Source organism: Anabrus simplex, chromosome 4 (assembly GCF_040414725.1).
Source record: "Anabrus simplex isolate iqAnaSimp1 chromosome 4, ASM4041472v1, whole genome shotgun sequence".
In the NCBI taxonomy this organism is placed as follows: Eukaryota; Metazoa; Arthropoda; class Insecta; order Orthoptera; family Tettigoniidae; genus Anabrus; species Anabrus simplex.
The window spans coordinates 76,380,658-76,408,155 of NC_090268.1; the positions used below are offsets into that span (position 1 = coordinate 76,380,658).

Below are 27,498 nucleotides of genomic sequence, written 5' to 3' on the forward strand. Positions count from 1 at the left end.
CCTGCGCGTCGTAATGAGGATGAAATGATGATGAAGACAACACATACACCCAGCCCCCGTGCCATTGGAATTAACCAATTAAGGTTAAAATCCCCGACCCTGCCGGGAAACGAACCCGGGACCCTCTGAACCGAAGGCCAGTACGCTGACCGTTCACCAACGAGTCGGACTTTTGCTATTGAAGGCACGTTTCAAGTTTGGTAGTACAGTATCTAGCTATTGCGTTCCGATCTAGAAAGCCGAGAATAACGGTCGAGTGGATTCGTCGCACTGACCATACGTCACCTCGTAATCTGCAGGCCTGCGGGCTGAGCAACGGTTTGATAGCCCATCAGGGCTGTAGTACCATGGGTTGTTTTTTAACCTTTTTATTTAGCCATCGTTTGTTGAAGTGTTAGTTTTTTGTAATTGCTGCAGTAATGCTGTCTAAGGAAGCTGATAACTCCGTCCTAATTCCCCTAGTGATCCTTTACATGTTTCTTCTCATTTCGATAGTCATCCTCATTATTATCACGCTGATTAACAGGGAGCCGGTCCCGTGGTGTAGGGGTAGCGTGCGTGCCTCTTACCCGGAGGCCCCGGGTTCGATTTCCGGCCAGGTCAGGAATTTTTACCTGAACCTGAGGGCTGGTTCGAGGTCCACTCAGCCTACGTGATTAGAATTGTGGAGCTATCTGACGATGAGATAGCGGCCCCGGTCTCGAAAACCAGGAATAACGGCCGAGAGGATTCGTCGTGCTGACCACACGACACCTCGTAATCTGCAGGTCTTGGTGCTGAGCAGCGGTCGCTTGGTAGGCCAAGGCCCTTCAAGGGCTGTAGTGCCATGGGGTTTGGTTTGGTTTGGTTTGGTTTGATTAACATGGACTAATGATCACGAGGTTACGCAGCTCATAAAAAAAAAAATCATAACAACAGCCTACTACCATCTATCCGTGACAGGGAGAGAGAAGTTTTTATTCATTTATGCGTGCATGAATGCAATTTAATTATGTAATTAATTAATTCATCATCATCATCATCATCCCTCCAGGGTCAGCTTTTCCCTCGGACACAGCGAGGGATCCCACCTCTACCGCCTCAAGGGCAGTGTCCTGGAGCTTCAGACTCTTGGTCGGGGCTACGACTGGGGAGAATGACCAGTACCTCACCCAGGCGGCTTCACCTGCTATGCTGAACAGGGGCCTTGTGGAGGGATGGGAAGATTGGAAGGGATAGGCAAGGAAGTGGGAAGGAAGCGACCGTGGCCTTAGGTTAGGTACCATCCCGGCATTCACCTGGAGGAGAAGTGGGAAACCACGGAAAACCACTTCCAGGGTGGCTGAGATGGGAATCGAACCCACCTCTACTCAGTTGACCTCCCGAGGCTGAGTGGACCCCGTTCCAGCCCTCATACCACTTTTCAAATTTTCGTGGCAGAGCCGGGACTCGAACCCGGGCCTCCCGGGGTGGCAGCTAATCACGCTAACCACTACACCACAGAGGCGGTCAATTAATTAATTCATTTATTCATTCAGTCATTCATAATATGTACTGACAGCTAAGGATAACTCTGTTCAGACTCATGACATACATAAATAATTGAACGTGTTTGTTTGTCCAACCCTTGCCCCTTTTCTCTACGGGGTCGGGTATGAGGTGAGATGGATCTGTCGTGGCGGGTTTTTATGACCGGATGCCCTTCCTGACGCCGACCTCATCAGAGGAGTTAATGGGATGAAATTAATGGCGTGATATATTATTATAGTAGGAAGGGAGAGGGTGAAAGCCGATGCTGGCACATAGCCTGCTCCTGTCGAAGAACACGAAAGGATCCGCTGAAGGCTTAACGTCTCCATCCGACGGACGAATCATCAACAGCGTCATACGGCCTCACTCCATATGAGCACTGCTGAGAGGTTTGAAAATTAATCCAGGCTTTTGGCACGCATCTAGCGATTATAATTTGGATACCACCACCTCCCCTACCCTGCCGGCCAACATTCTGATGGTGAAAATGTTTTCGACCAACGGGACTCGAACCAGCTAACCACGCTGTCAGACCGTTTAGACTTCAACGCCTTAACGATCATGGGTAAGATGGGATGGCGAACCTCTAACACGCGTGCACGATTTCCGTGCCACGCCAGACAACATACTAACTTATTTAATGTTTTTAACATCTAATAAGTAGGTAAACAATCTAGCAAACATAGCATTTCAACATTACGCTTTAATAAAGAAGTATGTATCAATTAATTTTATGGACATATTTTTTACAAATCTTATTAGGTAAAAGCAGAAATATACTTCTTCTTCTTCTTTACCTGTTACCCTCCAGGCTCGGTTTTTCCCTCGGACTCAGCGAGGGATCCCACCTTGCGCCTCAAGGGCAGTGTCCTGGAGCTTCAGACTCTGGGTCGGGGAATACAACTGCGGAGGATGACCAGTACCTCACCCAGGCTGCCTCACCTGCTCTGCTGAACAGAGGCCTTGCGTGGGGGGAGGGGGGAGAGTGAGAAGATTGGAAGGGATAGACAAGGAAGAGGGAAGGAAGCGGCCGTGGCTTTAAGTTAGGTACCATCCCGGCATTTGCCCGCAGGAGAAGTGGGAAACCACGGAAAACCACTTTCAGGATGGCTGAGATGGAAATCGAACCCACCTCTACTCAGTTAACCTCCCGAGGCTGAGTGGACCCCGTTCCAGCCCTCGTACCACTTTTCAAATTTCGTGGCAGAGCCGGGAATCGAACCCGGGCTTCCGGGGGTGGCAGGTAATCACACTAACCACTACATCACAGAGGCGGATGCAAAAATATACCTCATTCTAAAACTTTACCTCTTTAAAAAAATGTATTTTCGGTGATGTTCGCAAAATAAAATAATGGATTTATATGTAATGCAATCTAATACAAAAATTAAGTCAAATAAGGGGTTTCATGATGATTTTGTAGGAAAACAACCGATGACAATCTAGTAGCAAACAAGACCATAACTGACACGCTAGTTGGTAAAGATTTGCCAACCCTGTCCTAGACTCTATAACACTGTCTAGGACAAAAATAAATAAAGGGTACAGATCTCTGCACATGGTTTTGAGGGTATTTAGGGGTTGTAGTAAGGATGTAAAGGAGTGGGCATATAAGTCTCTGGTAAGACCCCAACTAGAGTATTGTTCCAGTGTATGGGACCTTCACCAGGATTTCTTGATTCAAGAACTGGGAAAAATCCAAAGAAAAGCAGCTCGATTTGTTCTGGGTGATTTCCGACAAAAGAGTAGCGTTACAAAAATGTTGCAAAGTTTGGGCTGGGAAGACTTGAGAGAAAGGAGACGAGCTGCTCGACTAAGTGGTATGTTCCGAGCTGATGGTAGAGAGATGGCGTGGGAGGACATCAGTAGACAAATAAATTTGAGTGGTGTCTTCAAAAGTAGGAAAGATCACAATATGAAGATAAAGTTGGAATTCAAGAAGACAAACTGGGGCAAATATTCGTCTTGTCGGAAGGGGAGTTAGGGACTGGAATAACTTACCAAGGGAGATGTTCAATAAATTTCCAATTTCTTTGCAACCATTTAAGAAAAGGCTAGGAAAACAATAGATAGGGAATCTGCCACCTGGGCGACTGCCCTAAATGCAGATCAGTATTGATTGATTGATTGATTGATTGATTGATTGATTGATTGATTGATTGATTTAAAAAATTACAATTTAGAGCTCGGGTGTAAATAGTGGTTAGGCGTAATTGTAATATTCAAGGTAGTACTTGATAAATTAATTATAACAGAATCATGCATGCATCATAATAATTTGGATTGCAATAAATTATTATTGTCTCCCCAGTTTCTGGCGATTCGGAACTAGGAAATGGGATATTCGATTGTATTCTAAAAACTACTACCACCGTCATTTAGTACGTTCTCATGATGACTCAACCATAATTCCACCTCAGCGATGCTCATTGTTGATGGGCCTAGTAATAAATTTCTAATTTCGTGATTATTTCCAATATCATAGCTCGTACGGTAAAAATGTATACTTGATAAATGATTGTAAATTAGATTACCTATAATGTTTGATATTTACAATTTTGAGATAGAACATATTTCTTGAGATTGGTGGCGGTGATGGTGACCAGTGTTTCAAGAGGAAGTACAAGGCAATCATCCTCTACTAACACTAATCAGAGAGAAAAAAAATGAACGGTATCCGACACTTTGAAAAATGAAGATATCGGCCACGAAGGGCGTGTTGAATAGTACTGTTGAGAAGACACGTCCTTGTCTTAAACTGCAGCTGCTAAAGTGTGGAATGGGAATAGGTGAAAATAGCCTTTCGGAAAGCACAGTCCTAGCGTTCGCCAGAAATTGAAAAAGAGAAACTATGGAAATCCATCTGAAGGTAGAGTTGGTATCTCGCTACTGAGAATGAAACTGAGAGCCTTCATTAAGTGATCATTTGTAACCTTAAACCTGGCCATCGGAGCCAGCATGATGGTCGTTGTGGGTGTGGAGCCACGAGTCAATGCTCCCGATATGGACAGGTGTGACAGGATCAGCCATAAATAGGGGAAGAACGGCACGCTACCAGCCATAGTGGTTGTGTCAACATGAGTGGTGTCAGAGTTGTGATCTTGGTGATCGTCACCGTCGCGCTTCAGGAGACTCACACCTATGTTCCAGTCAGGGAGGTGAGTTTCTCGATAGAACTTAGCCTTTCACGGCTCGCATCATTGGCCATGCTACAGTCGGTTTGCTAACTTCTACCGTTTCATTGGAAACTGCGCTTAACATTTTCTTTCTTGCTATTTGCTTTACGACACAGATAGGTCTTATGGAGACGATGGGATAGGAAAGGCCTAGGAATGGGAAGGAAGCGGACGAGGTCTTAATTAAGGTACAGCCCCAGCATTTGCCTGGTGTTAAAATGGGAAACCACGGAAAACCATCTTCAAGGCTGCCGATAGTAGGGTTCGAACCCACTATCTTCCGGATCCAAGCTCACAATTGCGCCCTTCCATCCGCACCTAACATTATTATTCGCTTTTTCCGAAGAAAACAAACTTCTGTATTCATCGTAAGATAAATCGAAGCTCTTGTAAGGCAAAATTTTGACTACCGTATTGTGATGTTGTTTTCAGTGATGTGAGGCCGCAACTGTCCCTAAGGCTACAACGCGCTCAAAATTCATGTGCGACATATATGACGCGCTTGAAAGGCCTCTTGTCACAGCATCCAAAATATCAATAAGCAAATAAAAACTGTTTATTTCTTAAACTTCTATTAAAAAATGAAGTTTAAATTTTACTACGATTTTAGATATCCTCAGAACTCTCATTTTTTTAAAAAATTGTCTTAACATTTGAACAATTTTTGAAAGTCGCTGACACGAGGAATTTCATAAACAAAAGTGAAAAAAATAATAGAGTTGATTTTCTCAAAGTAAATTGTTAGTTTAAGTTAAAAAGAACATGTTTTATTTACACTACTTTTATTGAAACAATTTAATATATATACATTTTTATCAGTCAAAATAGTAATACATTTTAATCTCAATTCTTTAGTTTTCCGTATTGGAAGTAAAATAAATCAGACTGATACTGTAACAGAAGTAAATATTTTATATTAATATGCCTAGGTTTATTATTTGAAAAATAAAAATGTGTATTAATGTAACTACAAAGATAAAAGTAAACTTCTTGTGGTTCTTACATATTCATTCATTCCTTGTTTTTAGTCGGCCACTGTAATAACTCATTGTAAAACCAGCTATGTTCACTTGTTATGTATGAAGGGTTAAAGAACAACGTAGTAACTTACGTTTTTGCCAGCCAGAGAAGTCTGCTATGGCAGAACATGCCATACATAATGACCATCAAATAATCTTTGATGCAAGCTTCTGTCATTTGTAAAGAGAAACATTTTATTCCTAGAATCATTCGTGAGGCGATTGAAATTGCTAAACGCCCGAATAATTTCAACAAAGGTGACGGCTTTATACAGAGTAGATCATGGCTACCCTCCATAGTTAACTCTTCAACATCTTTCTCCGTGACTCTGGAGGCCCTGGAATGAACTATATTTCTAACCGGGTCTCTCTGAGTCTGGTTACTATGGAGTGACAGTCGCCATTTTGCATTATTATTGCTCTGAAGACGATCCTGGTCGCAGGATCGAAACGCGTCAGCTGGTATTTAATATTACACGACCTAATATCCCAAAATAATTATCATTATGTCATTTAGAGGTCGTGAAAGTCTACGTATTAAGATCATTAATATTTTCCTCGTGGATTGACCTGTTTTCTTCGTATGCTCTTTGCGTTGGTAAACTGACCAAATCTGCTTTGCAGGAAATAAGCTGGAACGTTTTCCTCTGGATTCCATCAATGTAGTCAGATGCTGGGACTTCTCTTTTTCTTGACTTTTCAAAGATAAATTCATGGTATAATGATACAGTAAGAAACTCCCTTTTCCCTTTTCTTTCTTTCTTTCTTTCTTTCTTTCTTTCTTTCTTTCTTCAGAAGCTGGCGTTTGTTTTGTAAAATTGGAGCCACCACTTTTGGAAATCCAAAATATCTTCTGTTTGAACAAGAGGAACCATACATTTACCTTGTTTTGTTCTGACATTGTTCACTTCACTAAGACAACAGAACACTTACAAAAATCACATACAATTAAAATGAAATTTGTTTTGCGCAATCACAGTGTAAATGTAAACATAACCTCAGTGCTGAGAAATGCTCAGAAAATTGTGCTAGATAACAAATGTGACCAACACAACAGAACTAAACTAACAAAAGCCATCTGGTTCCCAGTGCAACCACAACACGTTTAGTTACGAAAAGCTTCTTGTATGAGGCAAAAGGCCTTTCTTAGATAAAGGAATATTTCATATGGTCTAATGACAGTATTGGTGCAATGGAAAAAAGAGACCTTTCATAAACAAACAATGTATGGAAGCATTAAGATTCAGTTTTCACACAAAAGTGGATTGATTAAAAAATGTGACAAGAGGCCTTTCATAAATAAGTGATTCATACGAGTATATGCAATTTAAAAAAATATGACCATCTTTCCTAGAACAAGAGTGGTCGTGACTCTATGTTCATCGTAACCATCATAATTTGTCTCTTCTCCACCGAGTTCTTACTACATCTTCCCCATCTTACATTTCTTCGCGTTTCCATCACTACCGAGCTCGATAGCTGCAGTCGCTTAAGTGCGGCCAGTATCCAGTAATCGGGAGATAGTGGGTTCGAACCCCACTGTCGGCAGCCCTGAAAATGGTTTTCCGTGGTTTCCCATTTTCACACCAGGCAAATGCTGGGGCTGTACCTTAATTAAGGCCACGGCCCCTTATTTCCCATTCCTAGGCCTTTCCTATCCTATCGTCGCCATAAGACCTATCCGTGTCGGTGCGACGTAAAACAAATAGCAAAAAAAAAAAAGTTTCCATCACTACTGAAATGTTCATAACAGAGATACAAGGGCTAAAACATCAAACCTGCTCGTCATTGCATTATTATCAATAGCTACTATTATTATTATTATTATTGTCCGTTTCACTCTCTTTGGGGTACGATAGATCTATCAATGGTTAGTGAGTCGTGTTTTCCTGTCCTCTCAGTACATTTTCATCCTTTCAGATCTTGTCTTCCTCTCTTCTTCAGAAATTCTGTTTAGTCGTTTGGGCTTCACCCTGTCCTGAAACCTCTTTACTTTATCTTTGGTTATTTTCTTTGCAGATCCATCTACAAGCATCTCTTCTGTAATTTGGAATTCTCATAGGAGTTTTATTTCTGTTATAAAATATATTGTTTAACTGTTCTTATTATTATTATTATTATTATTATTATTATTATTATTATTATTATTATTATTATTATTATTATTATTATTATTTGCTAGTGGCTTTACGTCGCACCGACACAGATAGGTCTTACGGCGACGATGGGATAGGAAAGGCCTAGGAGTTGGAAAGAAGCGGCCGTGGCCTTAATTAAGGTACAGCCCCAGCATTTGCCTGGTGTGAAAATGAGAAACCACGGAAAACCATTTTCAGGGCTGCCGACAGTGGGATTCGAATCCATTATCTCCCGGATGCAAGCTCACAGCCGCACACCCTTAACCGCACGTCCAACTCGCCCACTATTATTATTACTATTATTATTATTATTAGTAGTAGTAGTAGTAGTAGTAGTGTATATCTCACTGGGGTGGAGTTTTATTTCTGTTATAAAATATATTGTTTAACTGCGCTTACATCTATCTATCTATCTATCTATCTATCTATCTATCTATCTATCTAACTAATTTTGTGACTGAATATTTGAATAATTATCATTCCTCGTCGAGTTGGCGTTTATGATTGACTAGCTTTTACCCGCATCTCCTTTTTCTATCAGGTTTTGCGAATCCAAACGATTATGTCCTTTGATACGGTAATCATTTTTCTAATGGTATTTGCTTTACGTCCCACTAACTACTTTTATGTTTTTTTGGAGACGCCGAGGTGAAGAAATTTAGTCCCGCAGGAGTTCTTATACGTACCTGTAAATCTACCAACATGAGGCTGACGTATTTGAGCACCTTCAAATTCCACCGGACTGAGCCAGGATCGAACCTGCCAAGTTGGGGTCAGAAGGCCAGCGTCTCAACCATCTGAGCCACTCGGCCCAGCTTATGTTCTTTGAGTTTTGTACAAATCACTAATGTTAAAAACACGCAGCTGTTATTTTCTGGTTATTTATTTGCAACTCGACGAGGAATTATTTTATTCCCGAATACATAGAAGTTGAAATATTATTATTTTCTGCTTGATAATATTAGCTGTTGTAAATGTCAACTGTGTAGATAGCGTTAACGCTCTTCCCGTATCTAGCTCAAGATTTCTGCTGTTAATAAATATAAATACTGTTATTGTGGACGATATCTTGACCAGTTGTTAATGATGTGCCTACGGGCCTTCGGTTCAGAGGGCACCGGGGTCGATTCCAGACTGGCCTAAGGATTTTAACCGCGTTTTGTTAATTTCCCTAGCTTGGGGAGGAGGTATTTGTATTCGAATTCGTATCTTTTCACCTACATACAACACACCACACTGCCAGTCACTACAGAAACATGCAATAGTGATTGTATCCTTCAACGTAGGTTTGGAAGCAGGAAGGACATTCTACCGTAAAAATGAGCCAATTTCACGGCAAGGGCCGACCCCATTAAATTGGGAAAAGGGCTATGAAGAATAAGAATCTAGGTATGGTGTCCCGTGTACTTTCTTGTAGAACTATTTATGCTCTGCAATTCTTTCGCATTAGGTAGCGTAATTTGTGGATATCTTTAACGGTTTAGGCAGCGTAAGCCGAGAAAGTTACGTCATTTTCTTCGAGCTGTTTCACAGAAACCGTACATCAGTGGATTGGTTTTAAATACACCTTGGATAACCTTGACTGTTACAGGTTAGATGTAAACTTCTGGGGGGGTAATATTTCCGATGTTGACTAATGTTAAAAATATGCAGCTGTTATTTTATGGTTATTTATTTGTTACGCGACGAGGATTTTTTTTTCACGAATATAGAGAAGTTGAAATATTGTTTTCTGATTGATAATATTAGCTGTTGTCAATGTCAACGGTTTAGGTAGCGTTAAGCGGAGCCTCAGAAACGGTCTTCTCGTATCTAGCTCAGGATTTATGTTGTTAATAAACATAAATACGGTCATTGTGCACGATATTTTTTCCTGCTCCTAGGCTGTATGATGTGCCTACCGACCTTCGGCTCAAAGGGTCCCTCTCATCACCAATATTTATTACATGGAAACCGTAGTCTGGAGATCGTCTAGGCAACTGCGAAAACCACATAAAAATATGTCCAGTGGTTCTGGAATTATAACCATACATACATTTTTATTTTATTATCCTATGTTTTCTTTTAAAGCTCTCTGACTCATGACTATAGTGGACACATGTATTTATAACGCGTTTCTTTAGGTATACCACAGAAACCTATAAAATCAAACTCAGAAGTGATGTTCACAGATATCTGGTCATGTAAGAGGAGTCATAAAGATCAAAATTGACAAATTTGGACATTTTCACTTTTCCACAATGCCACGAACCTACTACGAAGGCGTAGCAGGGGGAGAGGTGATACTCCCACGTGGCGCGTCCCAGGTGGCGGATAGGGGGGTCCTAACCGGCTTGCCGGCGGACTTGAGGGAAATAAAATACCTCTCGCGGACCAAACACACTACCCCCTGCGGGTGGGGGACACACATGCAGAATACACCCGCGGTATCCCCTGCCTGTCGTAAGAGGCGACAAAAAGGGGCGACCTTGGCGCGGACATGGATTGCGGTTGGTATAATGTGATGGACCTCCTGTGGATGGGAGAGGCTGAATACATCCATAGGTAATCCCTGCCTGTCGTAGAAGGCGACTTAAAGGGTCATGTGGCCATGGTCCCCTCTTTATTTTTTATTATTTTTCTGAGGGTCGGATGTAGACCATTCCAAATTTGATGTGCGTGCTGCCCGGCGATGGAGCTCCTATGTGTGCGACTACGCTCGAAAGCCCGTGCCAGCAACCACCCAGGACGCGGCGGGTGGGAGTATCATGTACCCGGGCAGTGGTATCCGCCTGACAACGCAGGTCCCCGCACAGCCGAATGCCAGAAGGACATATTATTATTAATTATTTTTATTTATTTTTTCTATTGTTAGTGCTCTGTACACGCTATGGGGTACATGCTATTGCGGGTGACCGGAGGAAGGGAGTCCTAGTGCTCATTGCCTCAGTCATCCCGTATTAGGCATCGTTCAACATCGGACCCCGGGCAATACCTGCTACGACCAGGTGGGTATTGCCTTGGCTGCTTGGTTCGGCTACAGAGACCCCTGATCGGAGTGGGTGGCATTCGGGGAGGATGCTATCGGGCATGGCTTCCAAACGAAGTCGGCTCTCACAAGGTGGTCGCCCACCTAAGTCTTTAACTTTTGCTTCCCTGAGAGGTTCAACTCCCTGGGAACATGCGCAGCGTGAAGGAATGGGATCCAGCTTCCTTAGGTTTCTGGTCGCTACCAGAACCGATGGGCAGGATTTTAAGCTGGTGAAGTCGATCCTGTTTAGTAGACACATCGAAGGCGTCTATGGCGAACTGGAGGAACTTAAGAAAATGCGCAACGGTAGTTTGCTTCTAAAGACTCGTACAGCACTGCAAGCTGATCAGTTGCTTAAGTGCGAGCACTTTGGCGAAATCCCCGTCAAAGTGGAGGAGCATAAGTCCTTGAACCTGGTTCGCGGAGTCATCTTTCACCGCGACCTTATTTTGAACACTGACGACGAGTTGATGGAAGACATGAAGAACCGTGGCGTGACACACGTCCGGCGCATTACGCGCAAGGTCAACGGTGAAGACGTTGCCACTGGTGCCTTCATTGTCTCTTTCAAGTTGTCAGTGTTACCAGAGAAAGTCAAGGTAACAACTTATCGTTGCGATGTGAGGCCGTACATCCCGCCTCCTATGCGATGCTATCAATGCCAGCGATTCGGACATATGGTATCTCGCTGTTCGAATCAGGCTGTATGTGGTACATGTGGACGAGTGGCTCACGGCGCGGAGGAGTGCACAACTCCATACAAGTGCACTAACTGCTCCGGTTTTCATTCTCCTCGGGATCGGAATTGTCCGACATACCTGAGTGAGAAGAAGATCCAGGAGATCAAGACCCTGGATGGTCTTTCCTACCAGGAAGGGCGCCGTAAGTTTCATTCTATGAATACACCTGCCCGTACACTCGACTATAGCTTGATAGCTCAGAGTCTTCCAGGTTCGTCATTTACGACCAAGACACCTGTCCAGACCGCTGCGCCCAAGGCGACTGTTGCTGCTCCCAGCAACGTCGCAAATAGTCAAAGCTCGAAGGGGGGGACCACCCCACCTTCGACCAACCAGAAGTCTGTGCCGGCTGGGAACTGCCAGCCGGCACAGCAAGGGGGGAAGACTAAGTCTCCCCCCCCTAGGAGGTCGACGAAAGTCGTGCCCCAGCCGGCGGAGGCGGCTTCGTTGACCAGGGCTGGGAAACCATCTCCCAGCCCGTCTAAACTTGAAAAGAAAAAGGGGAAGAAGAGCGCCCGTCCTGAGCGCTCTCGGACTTCCCCTGCGAAGGAGAAGTCATGCCCTCCATCTGGGGGATATGAGTCTGCGCCGGGAGGCACTCCTGCTCCCAAACCTGCGCGCTCTCCTCGTAGGGGACCCCCTCGCGCCCGAAAAGCGTCGAAGTTCTGGGCGGCACCCCTGCCATCTTTTGATGACGGGATGGATGTCGCGCTGTCCTCTACATCTACGGATGTAGAACTAGATAGTGTTTAGGCTTACGAGCATTTTGTTGCTCATAACCTAACACTCCTTTTATAGTCCACACTATGGCACTGTTACAGTGGAATTGTAACGGTTATGACAGGCATCTTGCTGAGTTACGGCAGCTTATTAGTGAGTACGCAGCGAGTATAGTCTGTATTCAGGAGACCAATTTCCGACCTGGTCATCACACGGTCTTGAGGAATTTCAAACTATACTCGACAGAACGATACTATGCGCACCGGGCTTCCGGAGGCGTTGGCATTTTTGTACGTTCTGATAGCTACAGCGAAGAGGTTCCTTTAAGAACCCCTCTTGAGGCTGTAGCTGTTCGCGTCTCGCTGCCTATCATAGCCACAGTGTGTAATGTTTATCTTCCACCAGGCCAGCATCTGAACATCACTGATGTCGCTGATCTTATAGATCAGCTTCCACCACCCTTCCTCTTATTGGGCGATTTTAACGCCCATCACCCCATATGGGGCTCTGAGACGCCTTGCCCCCGAGGAAGAGAGCTGGAAACACTCCTATCAGATCTGGATTTATGTATTTTGAACACAGGGGAACCAACTCACTTTAGTGTACGTTACGGCACATATTCTCGCATAGACGTTAGTCTATGCAGCCGAACGTTGGTTCCACTGTTTCGATGGAATGCACACGATGATCTCTGTGACAGTGACCATTTTCCCATCGTTCTTACTTTGTTGAATCATAAACCCGTCGAGGCTCCCCCTCGATGGATTCTTCAACATGCTGATTGGCCAAAGTACACATCACTAGCTGTCTTTAGCGAAGATGTCAGGCGGACCGTCGGCGAGGAAATAACTTACATCACCCAAGTTATTCTTGCTGCTGCTGAGGAGTCCATTCCGTTTTTCTCGGGGACTCCTCGCCGAAAACTCGTTCCTTGGTGGAACGATGAAATAGCAGCAGCCATCAAAGAACGCCGTCGCGCTCATAAGCGTTACCGTAGACAGCCTACTGTGGCCAACTTGGTAACATTTAAGAAATTCCGCGCTAAGGCGCGAGTTCTTATTCGACAAAGTAAGAAGGCTTCATGGGAGAGATATGTGTCGTCCATGACGTCACATACTCCATCATCTCAAGTGTGGACGAAACTTCGACGAATTTCGGGTATTCAAGGATCATCTGCTGTACCGGGAATTTCCATTGCAGGCAGTGTCGCCACTGATCCCCTCGCGATTGCTAACCATCTCGCTAGTCATTTCGCGGATGTCTCTGGCTCCGGGAATTACAATCCTGATTTCCTCCCTCTGAAGCGGGAGGCAGAACGTCATCACCTGAGTTTTGCCACCCAAGCTTCAGAGGACTACAACGTGCCCTTTACGGAGTGGGAACTCCGCAGCGCCTTAGCGCTTTGCAAGGACACGTCTCCTGGACCGGACAACATCCATAACCAGATGTTGAAACACCTTAGTGATGATAGTTTACTATATCTCCTTCGTGTGTTCAACCGAATCTGGACAGAGGGTGATTTTCCGTCTCAGTGGCGAGAGGGCATAGTCATCCCTGTCCTCAAGCCTGACAAAGATCCTAAGTATGCAGGAAGTTACAGACCGATTTGTCTTACAAATTGCCTGTGTAAGCTATTTGAGAGGATGGTAAATCGCAGACTCGTGTGGTGTCTGGAGAAACAAGGACTCTTGTCCGAGTACCAATGTGGATTTCGAGCCGCTCGATCCACCACAGACCACTTGGTACGCCTGGAGAGCTCTATCCAGGATGCGTTTCTCCGAAAACAGCACTTGGTAGCTGTCTTCTTTGACTTGGAGAAGGCCTACGACACCACCTGGCGATATGGCATCCTTTCAGTCCTGCATCAATGGAGATTCCGAGGCAACTTGCCGGTATTTATTGCGAATTTTTTGTCCCTCCGTCTATTCCGTGTCCGAGTAGGTAGGACATATTCGCAATACCACGTTCAAGAAAATGGAGTCCCACAGGGATCGGTTCTTAGTGTCACTCTGTTCGCGATTGCCATAAACGGTATTGTCGCTGCTGCTGGTCCAGCCGTAATACCGTCCCTATATGTGGATGATTTTGCTCTGCACTATAGCTCGTGCAGTATGGCAGTCGCAGAGCGACAGTTACAGCAAGCTATTAGGAGGGTGGAGAAGTGGACCTTAGAACATGGCTTTCGGTTTTCTGCCGCAAAGACCTCCGTTGTCCACTTTTGTCGTCAACGTACACTTCACCCTCATCCTGAGCTTTATCTAGGTAATGTCGTTCTTCCAGTTGTTGACACCTACCGATTTCTTGGGCTCTTTTTTGACAGTAAATTATCGTGGGAGCCACACGTGCGGGAGCTAAAAGTGCAATGCACCAAGAGGCTTAACCTCTTGAAGTTTCTTAGCAGCACTTCTTGGGGAGCTGACCGCGTGGTGCTCCTGCGATTCTATCGGGCACACATTTTATCTCGGTTAGACTACGGCAGTGCAGCATATGGCTCCGCAAGGCCAAGCGTTCTTGCGAAGCTGAACAGTATCCACCACAGCGGGGTTAGGTTGGCGACGGGAGCTTTTCGCACTAGCCCCATCGCTAGCCTGCTCGCTGAGTCTGGTGTGCCGCCTTTACACCTGAGGCGCCAGCAACTACTACTTATGTATGCTGCAAATTTGCGACAGATGCCACTTCATCCGAGCTATCCCTGCGTATTCAACAACGGCAACCGTTTGTTGTACGTTGCTCATCCTCGTGCGACGCGGCCGGTTGGGATACGCTTGGATAGCAGTTATGAATTGTTTGACGTACCTTCGATTCCTTGCCTTGTCAGACAACCAAGTGGGGTACCTCCGTGGGTTGTACGACGACCTGAAATCATCCTGGATTTGCACACTGGCCCGAAAGGAGACACGGACCCTTCGATTTATCGGAGGATCTACCTATCCATTCTTGGCCGCTATCCAGGTTCGGTCGTCGTTTACACGGATGGTTCAAGGACAGATACGAAGGTGGGCTGTGCGTTCGTTGTCGACAATGATCGGTTTCTTTTTGCTCTCCCGGACACCTGTAGTGTGTACACGGCAGAGCTCTATGCTATCTGTGAGGCTCTGCGGTACGCACTAGACAATGTACGCCGACACTTTCTCGTGTGTACTGACTCCTTGAGTTCGCTTCAGTCTATTGATACCTGTTTCCCTCGGCACCCTCTGGTGCAGCGGATCCAGGACCTGCTGGCCGGGTGTTCGGATGCCGGCACCAGAATTACGTTCGTGTGGCTCCCCAGCCACATGGGCATAGAGGGAAACGAGTTAGTAGATCGGGCTGCCAAGGAGGCAGTTACACTGCCCCCGTTGCCTTTCAAGGTTCCAGCAAGTGATATTCGCTCTCAGCTGAGACATCTGGTTATGTCTCATTGGGAGATGGAGTGGCAGGCCATCCCACTTCCCAATAAGCTGCGAGCGATAAAAGGAACAACGAAGGTATGGAGGACTTCCCTTCGGGCTTCGCGGAGGGAAGCCGTGGTATTATGTCGCCTTCGGATCGGCCACGGTATCTTGACGCACTCCCATCTACTGAAAGGAGAACCCCCTCCGGTGTGTACCTGCGGCGACCATCTTACCGTGGTACACATCCTTACGGAGTGCGTGGACCTGGTCGATCTGCGCCGTAGTATTAACCTTCCGAGTACTATCTCCCTTATCTTGCGCGATGACGAGCAGTCAGCAGACCTCGTCATCCGCTTTATGAGGGATAGCGGTCTGTTTTATCGTGTGTGATCATGTCCTTTGTCCTAGTGTTGTTTATGTCAGTTGCGCTTTTATCTCATTGACTCCATTTTAGTTTGTGTTGCGCATTTTAATGTGTTATTTTAACGTCTAACGTACATTATGTCTTAATATCCTTTTTTACTGGGCGATGCCTTATTCCTTCGATTTCCTGTACTTTCTCTTATTTTAATAGAACATAAGGCATTGCGTATTAGATCCACTGACTGTTTTAATCTCACCCTCATTTTTCTTCATTACCATTCTTTTTTAACTCTAGTCAGTGGATACTTTTTAAAATTTTAACTTCATGTCTCATGTCCTTCATTTCGTTCCATTAGGGGCCGATGACCTTCGATGTTAGGCCCCTTAAAACAACAAGCATCGTCATCATCATCTTTTCCACAATGCATGAATATGTGGATCATTCTCCTTAATTTGCTGTTTGTTTAATTAAAATAGTCCCGTATTTACTAAATTAAATTTATTTTTATTAGTATGATGTTATTGTGACGAAAAATTCTGAACCTGTACACAATGTTTGTTCTTTTTATTCCTTGCAATTTTTCTTTACGTCGCACCAACACAGATAGGTCTTATGGCAACGATGGGATAGAAAAGGTCTAGGAGTGGGAAGGAAGCGGCTGTGGCATAAATTAAGGAACAGCATTTGCCTGGTGTGAAAATGGGAAACCAGGGAAACCATCTTCAGGGCTGCCGACAGTGGGGTTCGAACCCACTATCTCCCGGATGCAAGCTCACAGCTGCGCGCCCCTAACCGCACGGCCAATTCGCCGCGCGCCCCTAACCGCACGGCCAATTCGCCCGGTAATGTTTGTTCTAAGATTTGGTTTAAATATCCGAATGCAGAGGAAGAACTTATCCTAGAAGCGTTCACGTGCAAGAATAACATATCAAAAGCCGTTATACTCGTAAAATATATATAAGTAAATAAAAAATAAAAACCCTGTGTTGAAGTATCTTGCCCATCCAGAACGGTTTAAAAAGTGTTTGAAAAGAAAAACGCTAAATTCCAACGAACGTTTTGACAACAGTGTGTGGTCGAGAATTCCTAAGAATGTACACTATTTGTTGGTATATCCGACACATTCTGATAAAATGGGGCATTCATATCCCCATTTTAACATTGGTAATATAGGGCTTGTTCGCCTCTGTGTGTAGTGGTTAGTGTGATTAGTTGCCACCTCCGGAGACCCGGGTTCGATTCCCGGCTCTGCCACGAAAATTTGAAAATTGGCACGAGGGTTGGAATGGAGTCCACTCAGCCTCGGAAGGTCAGATCAGTAGAGGTGGGTTCGATTCCTACCTCAGCCATCCTCTAAGTGATTTTCCGTGGTTCCCCACTTCTCCTCCAGGCAAATGTCGGTATGGTACCTAACTTAAAGCCACGGCCACTTTCTTCCCTCTTCCTTGTCTATCCCTTCCAATCTTCACATCCCCCCAGGAGGCCCCTGTCCAACATAGCAGTTGAAGCCGTCTGGGCGAGGTACTGGTCATTCTACCCAGTTGTATCCCCCGACCCAATGTCTCATACTCCAGGACACTGCCCTTGAAGCGGTAGAGGTGGGATCCCTCTCTGAGTCCGAGGGAAAACCCAACCCTGGAGGGTAAACATATTAAGAAGAAGAAGAAGAAGAAGTAGAACAGGGTTTAACCACTCCCCTTAACCAAGTCGACGCAGGCCAGCCTCGTCATAGGGCACAAAAGACAGGTTCAAGCCATTTCATTGTACAGTTAAAATGTTTAAAACCTGCCATGAGATCTACAGTAAAAGAACAAGCATTCAGTATATTTAGGAATAAGCTTTAAAAGTGGTTAACCATTATTCTATTTGCTCAGTGCAGGAATGTATAGAAATTTGTGAGTCTATTCTGAGTTTGTATATGTACATTTATGCTGTGAAAAGGGTTACCAGTAGGATCAATGACAAGCACGAATTTAGAAATTTGTTTCGGGTGGGGGATCGTTTGTTGATGTGTCTCATGCTGTAGGCCGCAGGGCCTCTCAAACGCCCAAAATCTCACGCGTGCAAACTGAGGCGCAGAGGTCCTGTGCACCGTGTATCGGTCCCATTCGGCTCGGCTCGGACCAGCGCTTCATCTCGGGGCCACTCGGCTAAGCTCGGTTCAACTCGGCTCGGATTTGGAGCGCTGCACTTTGGTCAACCAAGCGAGGTCGTCCTTTGCACCGTGCACCGCACAATGCACTGGTGCATGCACCCTGAGAGGCCCTGCTGTAGCGGGTAGAGCCTCGGTTTTGATTCCCGGTTTGTCCTATGATTTTAGTCCTAGACTGAGGGCTGGAACTCTTGCGGCCTCATGCGTTCAACTGATGAACTATCTGATATAAGAAGCAGCGGAACTGGTCAAGAAAGCCAAACAATACAACAGAGAAACTTGTCGCGTTATTCACGTGACAATCCAGTATCTGCAGGCTTTGAGGTTCTGCAGCACTCGTCTCGGCAGGGCGAAGCGTCTATTATTATTATTATTATTATTATTATTATTATTATTATTATTATTATTTATTAATAATAATATGGCTTTTAGTGCCGGGAGTGCCCGAGGACACGTTCGGATCGTCAGGTCTATCTATTAGACGTCCATGGGCACCCTGAGCGACTGTTTGTGGGATGATGGTGATGACGAGCTGAGTGGCTCAGACGGTTGAGGCGCTGGCCTTCTGACCCGAACTTGGCAGGTTCGATCCTGACTCAGTCCGGTGGTATTTGGAGGTGCTGAAATTATTATTATTATTATTATTATTATTATTATTATTATTGTTACGGGGTTATCCATGGAACAGCAGAGGTGAAAGAAGGTGCGGGCTGGAATGGGTCTAACTACAAAACGGAGAAATGAATTAAAATTTCATTAAAGGTTATATTTTCAAAACAGTCAAACTTAACAGATTTGATATAGAATTTGAACATACAACAAATAACAAGAAGTTAACAAATCAGGTACAAGACCAGGAAATCCAAGATATAGAGATATTTTAACGATCTGGGCTTCGAGCCCCACCTTTTACAATTCCCGAGCTCTCAGCTCACAACCACATATTACCAAAGGGCAGAAATCCCCTTGTTGTATGGAGCACTTGCTCCCACCTTTTACCCTCAAGCCTCCCAGAGGCACTTTTCAAACACAACAAAGAGCTGAGCCGCTCTCAATTTTTCAAGCCTATTAAAGGCAATATCAGACTATTACACTTAATTGCCATCAAGGCATCGCTTACATCAAATGAAACGGGAGTATCTCGTACCCAACCTACTGGGCCTTAGTGGAAAAGAACAGATTAATTAAATGGCCCCAAATACCAAGATGAATGGAGGCGTAGCAAGCACTCCTACATGAAACCTTATAAAATCTAAGGGGCACTAGGCCGATTTAACAGGGGCTATTCCCACACTAGGGAGGTGACTCGTATAAGAAAATTTTAATACATTAAGAGTAGAAAATCGGTTATGAAAACGTAGTCACCTCAATTCAAAATGAAGGGGAGCTCGAGAGAGTAAAGCACGCTCTATCCCCGATTTACAGTTAAAGTAATAAGAAAATTTTACATAAGCCGGCACTAAGTTACATTTTTAGACAGGTATGTTACATTGAAAAGGTTTCGGACCTTCCCCGAGGGTTAAACTGCTGAGCTAGCAAGAAATAAAGATGTTAAAAGGCCATTACCTTTGTTGAAGAGCTGCTGCCCGAAGGAAGAGGCGCTACCCGCCCCCTGCTATACTTCCATACACTAAGTTAGATGTTGTTGAAGTGGCCGAGAGCCAGGAAAATCAGCAGTTTTTATACTCTCGGGGAAGATTCGAGACCTTTCATGAATAATTAAGACACACCCACCGTCGTTTATTGGGTAGCTTACAATTACACATCAAAATTGGAGAAGAAAGACACAATTGGCTGAAAATTAATGACAGAAATTATTGATTGGCTAACTTCAAAACTGGCGGAAAGAAAAGATTTACATTGCCAACCCACAAATGAAAGAACGAAATTTAGTAAGGAACAAACTTATGAATAAAAAATTTCTTCAAATAAATTTCTACCACTTCGCGCCAGGGTGCATGGTCATAGTTTTTGTAGAGACACCTATCAGAGAATGTCCACACTTCTTGATAATTAGTAAACAAAAGCAGTTCGGAATTAACACAGTGACATCTTCTGAGAAACTGTTGAGATAATTCAGTTTTTTAAAGTTCAGAGTTTCTGCTGTAGGGGAGTACTTTAAGGCGGAAAATTCAAAAGTGCGGCGTAGAGGTGTACCAACCGGTACAATTATTATTATTATTATTATTATTATTATTATTATTATTATTATTATTATTATTATTATTATTATTATTATTTCGCTTAGTTATAGTAGCCTGCTGCAATCCTTGCAAAGCAGACCCTGTTGTGAGGGTGGGCGGCGTCTGCCGTTTACAGTATAAACTGTGTGCTTTCTGTGATGGAGCATAGTGTTGTGTTGTGTTGTGTTGTGTTGTGTTGTGTTGTGTTGTGGACAGCGCAAGCATCCAGTCTCTGAGCTAAGTGAATTAAAACGTCTTTAAGATTAAATTCTCGGCCTGGCCGGGAATCGAATTCGGAGCCCCAAGAACCGAAAAACAAGACGCTGACCACTCGGCCTTAGAGCCACGCCGATTTCTGATGATTATCTATCTATCTATCTATCTATCTATCTATCTATCTATCTATCTATCTATCTATCTATCTATAAAGGAATGTTTCTTTGTTTGTCTCGAATGGACCCAAAAACTACTAGAGCGATCTGGCTGAAAATTTCACAATTTGTTCTTATTACTCCACGGATGGTTTAGGAAGTGGTTTGAACGAAATGTGATGGGTAGTTCGGCATAGGATGTGAGAAGGGTGAGAAAAAGAAAAGAAAATAGGGGAAGGTAAGTAAACCACATGACAAGTCTGATCAGTGGTTTGCCTAACCAAGAGTACGTGAAGATTATGATGTGTTTCTTAAAACTTATTATCTTCTTCTAAAAATGGTATATAAAAATGAAAAGTTTCAGTCCCCATGGCATAGGGGGTGAGAAGGAGTGAAGAAAGAAAACGTCGAAAATGACAGTGATTACGGGTGAATATGTGTGTATGTTTCAGCTTAGCTCTCAACCAAACTAGATACAAATATAACTTAGTCTACTATCTGGAAACATTACCGTAGGGGTAAGAAACTCCTAGCACCCCTAAAGGAAGGGGGTGAAATGTAAAAATCCGAAATATGACCGATATTAGTGGCGAGCTCATAATCTTTGAGGTAGCTGAGATGAACCGTGACACTCTGGATGCCGTTTGAGCCAAAGTTCATTCTCAATCGGCATGGGGGTTAGAAGGGGTGAAAGGAATGTCCAAAATGACCGATATCATGGCCGTACGTGTGAGTGTTCCAGCATAGCTCTCAACCAAACATGTTTTACCGTTCCTTCCGTAACTTATTCCTACGGCTAAAACAATTTGTAAAAGGTTTATTCGCCAATCTTCACCAATAATATCGCGAATGTTGTCTGCAGTGATGCTTGTCCGCGCTCTCATTTCATGGGGTTCATTTCCCACAGCTTCCCTTCCTGCCACAAATTTTTTTAGCCCACTCATACACCCGAATCTGCGAAAGCGTTTCTTTCCCAAACTGTGCGCGTAGCCGTCTCAAAATTTCGGAAGGCTTGGTGCCCTCATTTGCGAGAAATTTTATAACGATGTGTTGCGCAACAGACGTGTGCACCTCTTGTTCACTCATGCTCAACTACAGAGGGGTGACTAAAAAAGAAATATTAAATATCGAAAGCGTGTAAAAATTTAGAAGTTTAGAAACGTTTAGTTACCCCAATATCAAGTTGAACGGGAATCAACAGAGGGTGAACTCTTTGTTCCCTTAATTTACATGTTTCCCAGCAGGGATTTGAACAGAGTCCTCAGACTTGCCGAAAATTTACATTTAACAATGAATTTACAAATTTACATTAAGTTTGAATTGGCTAGAGAAATATACACAAAATTCCCGATTGGTTAATAACTTATGGAAGAAGGAAGCCGTGGGAGTGTTGATAACACAGATACATTTTAAAAAATTCATAAAAACTTGAGGTTTGCCACCTTCAAAGAATTAAAATTCCCTTCAACTTAATTGTTCTTAATCCCGCCAGAGGGGGCACATAGGCTGATGGTAGAGACATCTAATGGTTAAAGTTCCAAGAAGAATTTGTAATGAAAGAAGAATTTTTAAGCTACGAAAAAGTTAAAGATGAGACACATGAAATTCTAGGTGTAAGGCTCATTTCTAAAGATAATAGGCAACTTGATATATTTGGAGTGTACAGATCGGGAAAGGGTAGCACTGACGCGGATTCGGAATTATTTGATAGGATAGTCAGCTATGTGGGAAACGACATGGAAAGAAATGTGATTGTAGCGGGAGATCTGAATTTGCCAGATGTCAATTGGGAAGGAAATGCGAACGACAGGAAGCATGACCAACAAATGGCAAATAAGTTAATATGGGAAGGACAGCTGATTCAGAAAGTGATGGAACCAACCAGAGGCAAAAATATCCTGGATGTGGTGATGATAAAACCAGATGAGCTCTATAGGGAAACTGAAGTAATAGATGGTATTAGTGATCATGAAGCCGTTTTTGTGGTAGTTAAAAATAAATGTGATAGAAAGGAAGGTCTTAAAAGTAGGACTGTTAGGCAGTACCATATGGCTGATAAAGCAGGCATGAGGCATTTTCTAAAAAGTCACTATGATCGGTGGAAAACGGTAAATAAAAATGTAAACAGACTCTGGGATGGGTTTAAAGAAATTGTTGAGGAATGCGAAAACAGGTTTGTACCTTTAAGGGTGGTAAGGAATGGTAAAGACCCACCCTATTATAATAGAGAAATAAAGAGACTAAGAAGGAGGTGCAGATTGGAAAGAAATAGAGTTAGAAATGGCTGTGGAAGTAAGGAGAAATTGAAGGAACTTACTAGAAAATTGAATCTAGCAAAGAAGGCAGCTAAGGATAACATGATGGCAAGCACAATTGGCAGTCATAAAAATTTTAGTGAAAAATGGAAGGGTATGTATAGGTATTTTAAGGCAGAAACAGGTTCCAAGAAGGACATTCCAGGAATAATTAATGAACAAGGGGAGTGTGTATGTGAAGATCTTCAAAAGGCAGAAGTATTCAGTCAGCAGTATGTAAAGATTGTTGGTTTCAAGGATAATGTCGAGATAGAGGAGGAGACTAAGGCCAAAGAAGTAATAAAATTTACATATGATAACAATGACATTTACAATAAGATACAAAAGTTGAAAACTAGAAAAGCGGCTGGAATTGATCAGATTTCTGAGGATATACTAAAGACAATGGGTTGGGATATAGTACCATATCTGAAGTACTTATTTGATTATTGTTTGGTCGGAGGAGCTATATCAGATGAATGGAGAGTTGCTATAGTAGCCCCTGTGTATAAAGGAAAGGGTGATAGACATAAAGCTGAAAATTACAGGCCAGTAAGTTTGACATGCATTGTATGTAAGCTTTGGGAAGGCATTCTTTCTGATTATATTAGACATGTTTGTGAAATTAATAACTGGTTCGATAGAAGGCAATTCGGTTTTAGGAAAGATTATTCCACTGAAGCTCAATCGGAGGTAAGGCTTTTTGCGGATGATGTTATTCTATATAGAGTGATAAATAAGTTACAAGATTGTGAGCAACTGCAACGTGATCTCGAAAATGTTGTGAGATGGACAGCAGGCAATGGTATGTTGATAAACGGGGTTAAAAGTCAGGTTGTGAGTTTCACAAATAGGAAAAGTCCTCTCAGTTTTAATTACTGCGTTGATGGGGTGAAAGTTCCTTTTGGGGATCATTGTAAGTATGTAGGTGTTAATATAAGGAAAGATCTTCATTGGGGTAATCACATAAATGGGATTGTAAATAAAGGGTACCGATCGCTGCACATGGTTATGAGGGTGTTTAGGGGTTGTAGTAAGGATGTAAAGGAGAGGGCATATAAGTCTCTGGTAAGACTCCAACTAGAGTATGGTTCCAGTGTATGGGACCCTCACCAGGATTACCTGATTCAAGAACTGGAAAAAATCCAAAGAAAAGCAGCTCGATTTGTTCTGGATGATTTCCGACAAAAGAGTAGCGTTACAAAAATGTTGCAATGTTTGGGTTGGGAAGAATTGAGAGAAAGAAGAAGAGCTGCTCGACTAAGTGGTATGTTCCGAGCTGTCAGCGGAGAGATGGCGTGGAATGACATTAGTAGACGAATAAATTTGAAAGGCGTTTATAAAAGTAGGAAAGATCACAATATAAAGATAAAGTTGGAATTCAAGAGGACAAACTGGGGCAAATATTCATTTATAGGAAGGGGAGTTAGGGATTGGAATAACTTACCAAGGGAGATGTTCAATAAATTTCCAATTTCTTTGAAATCATTTCGGAAAAGGCTAGGAAAGCAACAGATAGGGAATCTGCCACCTGGGCGACTGCCCTAAATGCAGATCAGTATTGATTGATTGATTGATTGATTGATTGATTGATTGCTTTATTGATTGATTGATTGATTGATTGATTGATTGATTGATTGATTGATTGATTGATTGATTGATTGATTGATTGAAGTATCTCGAGTTATATTAGTTCAGGATTCACAACACAGATGGCCTTCTAGAGGGCGCGCAGTTCAATTATTATTATTATTATTATTATTATTATTATTATTATTATTATTATTATTATTATTATTATTATTATTATTATTATTATTATTATTTCGTATGGTAACTGCTAGCCTGACGCAGCCCTTGTACGCCAGATTCTCCGACGAAAGTTTCCTCCATTTTAATCCACTTAAATCAGAGCAAGAGACACCTGAAATGTCTTGCACCTAGTGCTAAAGACGTCTTGTGCTGGGGTAATCATCCTCTGATGCTTTCCAAGAAATCACGACTTTGCGAAGCTATTGTTAGAAAGATGCCGCAAAGGAGTTTCGGATTACTAGTTGTCTCCTCAGGCATGCACCAATGGAGAGGATTGCTTTTTGCTCCTTTGCAATATGAGATACTTCGTTGTTCTAAACAATGTCAGTGACTTACTTTTTTCCTATCGTTAGAATTTGGGTCACGAATTGGGATACACTTTATGAATTCCAAACCAAACCCCATGGCGTCACAGCCCCGAAGGACCATGGCCTATCAAGCGACCACTGCTCAGCTCGAAGACCTGCAGATAACGACATATCGTATGGTCAGTACGACGAATCCCCTCGGCCGTTATTCTTGGCTGTCTAGATCGAGACCGTCATCTCACCGTCAGATAGCTCCTCGATAGTAAGCACGTAGGCTAAGTGGACCCAGAACTAACCCTCAGATCAAAGTACAATTCCGTGACATGGCCGGGAATCGAACCCGGTTAAGGCATGCTTACCCCTACACCGCGGGGTCGGCTACTTTCTGAATAATCAGGGTTAATAGTTTTTGGCGATAAATCAACGGACATGAAGCTGTCAAACTTAAGCCACTTTCAAATACAACCGGACTAAGCCGGGATCGAACCCGCCGACTTAATGTCAGCCCGTCTTCGTTCTGCTACATGACTTTGCGAAGCATGATAGCCGACTGGCACGATTCTCTTTTTCCTTCTTTTTTTTCTTTCTTTCTTAATCCGTTTACCCGCCCGGGTTTTTTTTCTCGGATTTAGCGAGGGATCCCACCTTTACGGCCTCAAAGGCAGTGTCCTGGAGCGTGAGAAATTGGGTCGGGGGATACAACTGGGGACGAGGACCAGTACCTCTCCCAAGCGACCTCACCTGCTATACTGAAGAGGGGCCTTGTAATGGGATGGGAAGATTGGAAGGATTAGACAAGGGAAAGAAACGGACGCGGCCTTAAGTTGGGTACCATCCCGGCATTTGCCTGGATGAGAAGGGGGAAACCACGGAAATCCAATTCCAGGGTGGCTGAGGTGAGAATCGAACCCACCTCTACTCAGTTGACCTCCCGAGGCTCGTGGCAGAGCCGGGAACGAACCCGGACCTCCAGGGGTGGCAGCTAATCATACTAACCAATACACCACAGAGGCGGACGTCATGATTGTCATAGGTAAAAATTGAGACACAGCCGCAAGTTCTCTTTCAACGTAAATACTACTTGTGGATAGAGAGAGTTCAATGAACTGTGTATAACTGAAATATCTCAACTTTACCTTTGTTCCAATTTTAATACATATATATCACAATAAATGGCAGAAATAGATTAGTTTTAATTTTTATAATGTTATTTCTAGAATAACATCTTCTGCCAGCCGGGGTGAGTGGTTCAGACGGTTGAGGCTCTGGACTTCTGACCCCAACTTGGCAGGTTCGATCCTGGCTCAGTCCAATAGTATTTGATAGTGCTCAAATACGTCAGCCTTGTGTCGGTTAATTTACGGGCACGTGAAAGAACTCCTGTGTGGACATATTCCGGCACCTCGGCGTCTCTGAAAACCGTTAAAAAGAATTTAGTGGGACGTAAGAATAATTGTTATTATTAATATTATGTTTGCGAATAAGCTCATTAGGACTACACAGAGTACTTAAAGGCGTGCATTTACCTTCCTTTGCGCCCGTATTTCTTTCATTCTTTTACTGTGGTCTCCCTTTCTGTCTTCAGGCCAAGTTGTTCCGGTCTTCTTTGGCCTTTCCTCGTGGTCAACTTGCCATTTGTGAATTTTGGATCTGAAGATCACCCGATTCTGGATATCTGCTGGTGTAATTCCTGCCTGTTTCAGATCAGTTTAGATTTCGCCAATCTGTCTGTCTTGGCTTTACTCCTGTTTTCGTACAATTCGACTATTGGTTTTGTAAGTCGGTCTGGGCGCATTCTTTTAATGTGTCCATAGAATCTTAACCCGCGATTTCTAATGCCACTGTGAATATTTGTGTATTGTCTGATTTCCTGTCTGCCTCTGAGTCAGTATTGTCCGTCGGCGAGTTTTGGGCCTAGAAATTTTCTTATGGTTTTGCGTTCCTTTTTTCTGAATATTTTCAATGTCTGCTTTCCTCTTCAAAATTAGCGTTTCTGATCCAAAAATGCATTATGGTTTAATGAATGTCTTAGTTTTGTGTGCTTCTTCTTCTTCTATATGCTTTGTGCCCAGTCTCCCGGACGTAGGCTATCATTATGGACAGAGGACGGTTTCCCACTTGTGTTTCCTCTTAAAACAATAATCACGACCACCACCATGTCGGTGGGGGTGATCGAATACATCCCACGGTATCCCTTGTCTGTCGTAAGAGGCGAATAAAAGGGGGACCAGGTTGTCTCAACTTGGGAACTTGGGTTGGCGACTACGATTTCTTTAGCTGAGCGTGGCATTGCGTCCACTTGTGTTAGGCTCCTCATCTTCATCTTCC

General features: G+C 43.5%; 1 protein-coding gene across 1 annotated transcript in view; it reads left to right on the forward strand.

Annotated features, from left to right (window-relative positions):
• The first annotated feature begins 4,586 nt into the window (after nucleotides 1-4,586).
• Nucleotides 4,587-27,498, forward strand: part of LOC136872175 (A disintegrin and metalloproteinase with thrombospondin motifs adt-1-like) — a 188,654-nt gene continuing 165,742 nt past the window's right edge. Inside the window, exon 1 of the mRNA XM_067146013.2 lies at nucleotides 4,587-4,667. Coding sequence (XP_067002114.1) covers nucleotides 4,587-4,667 — 81 coding nt within the window. The remainder of the gene's footprint in view (nucleotides 4,668-27,498) is intronic.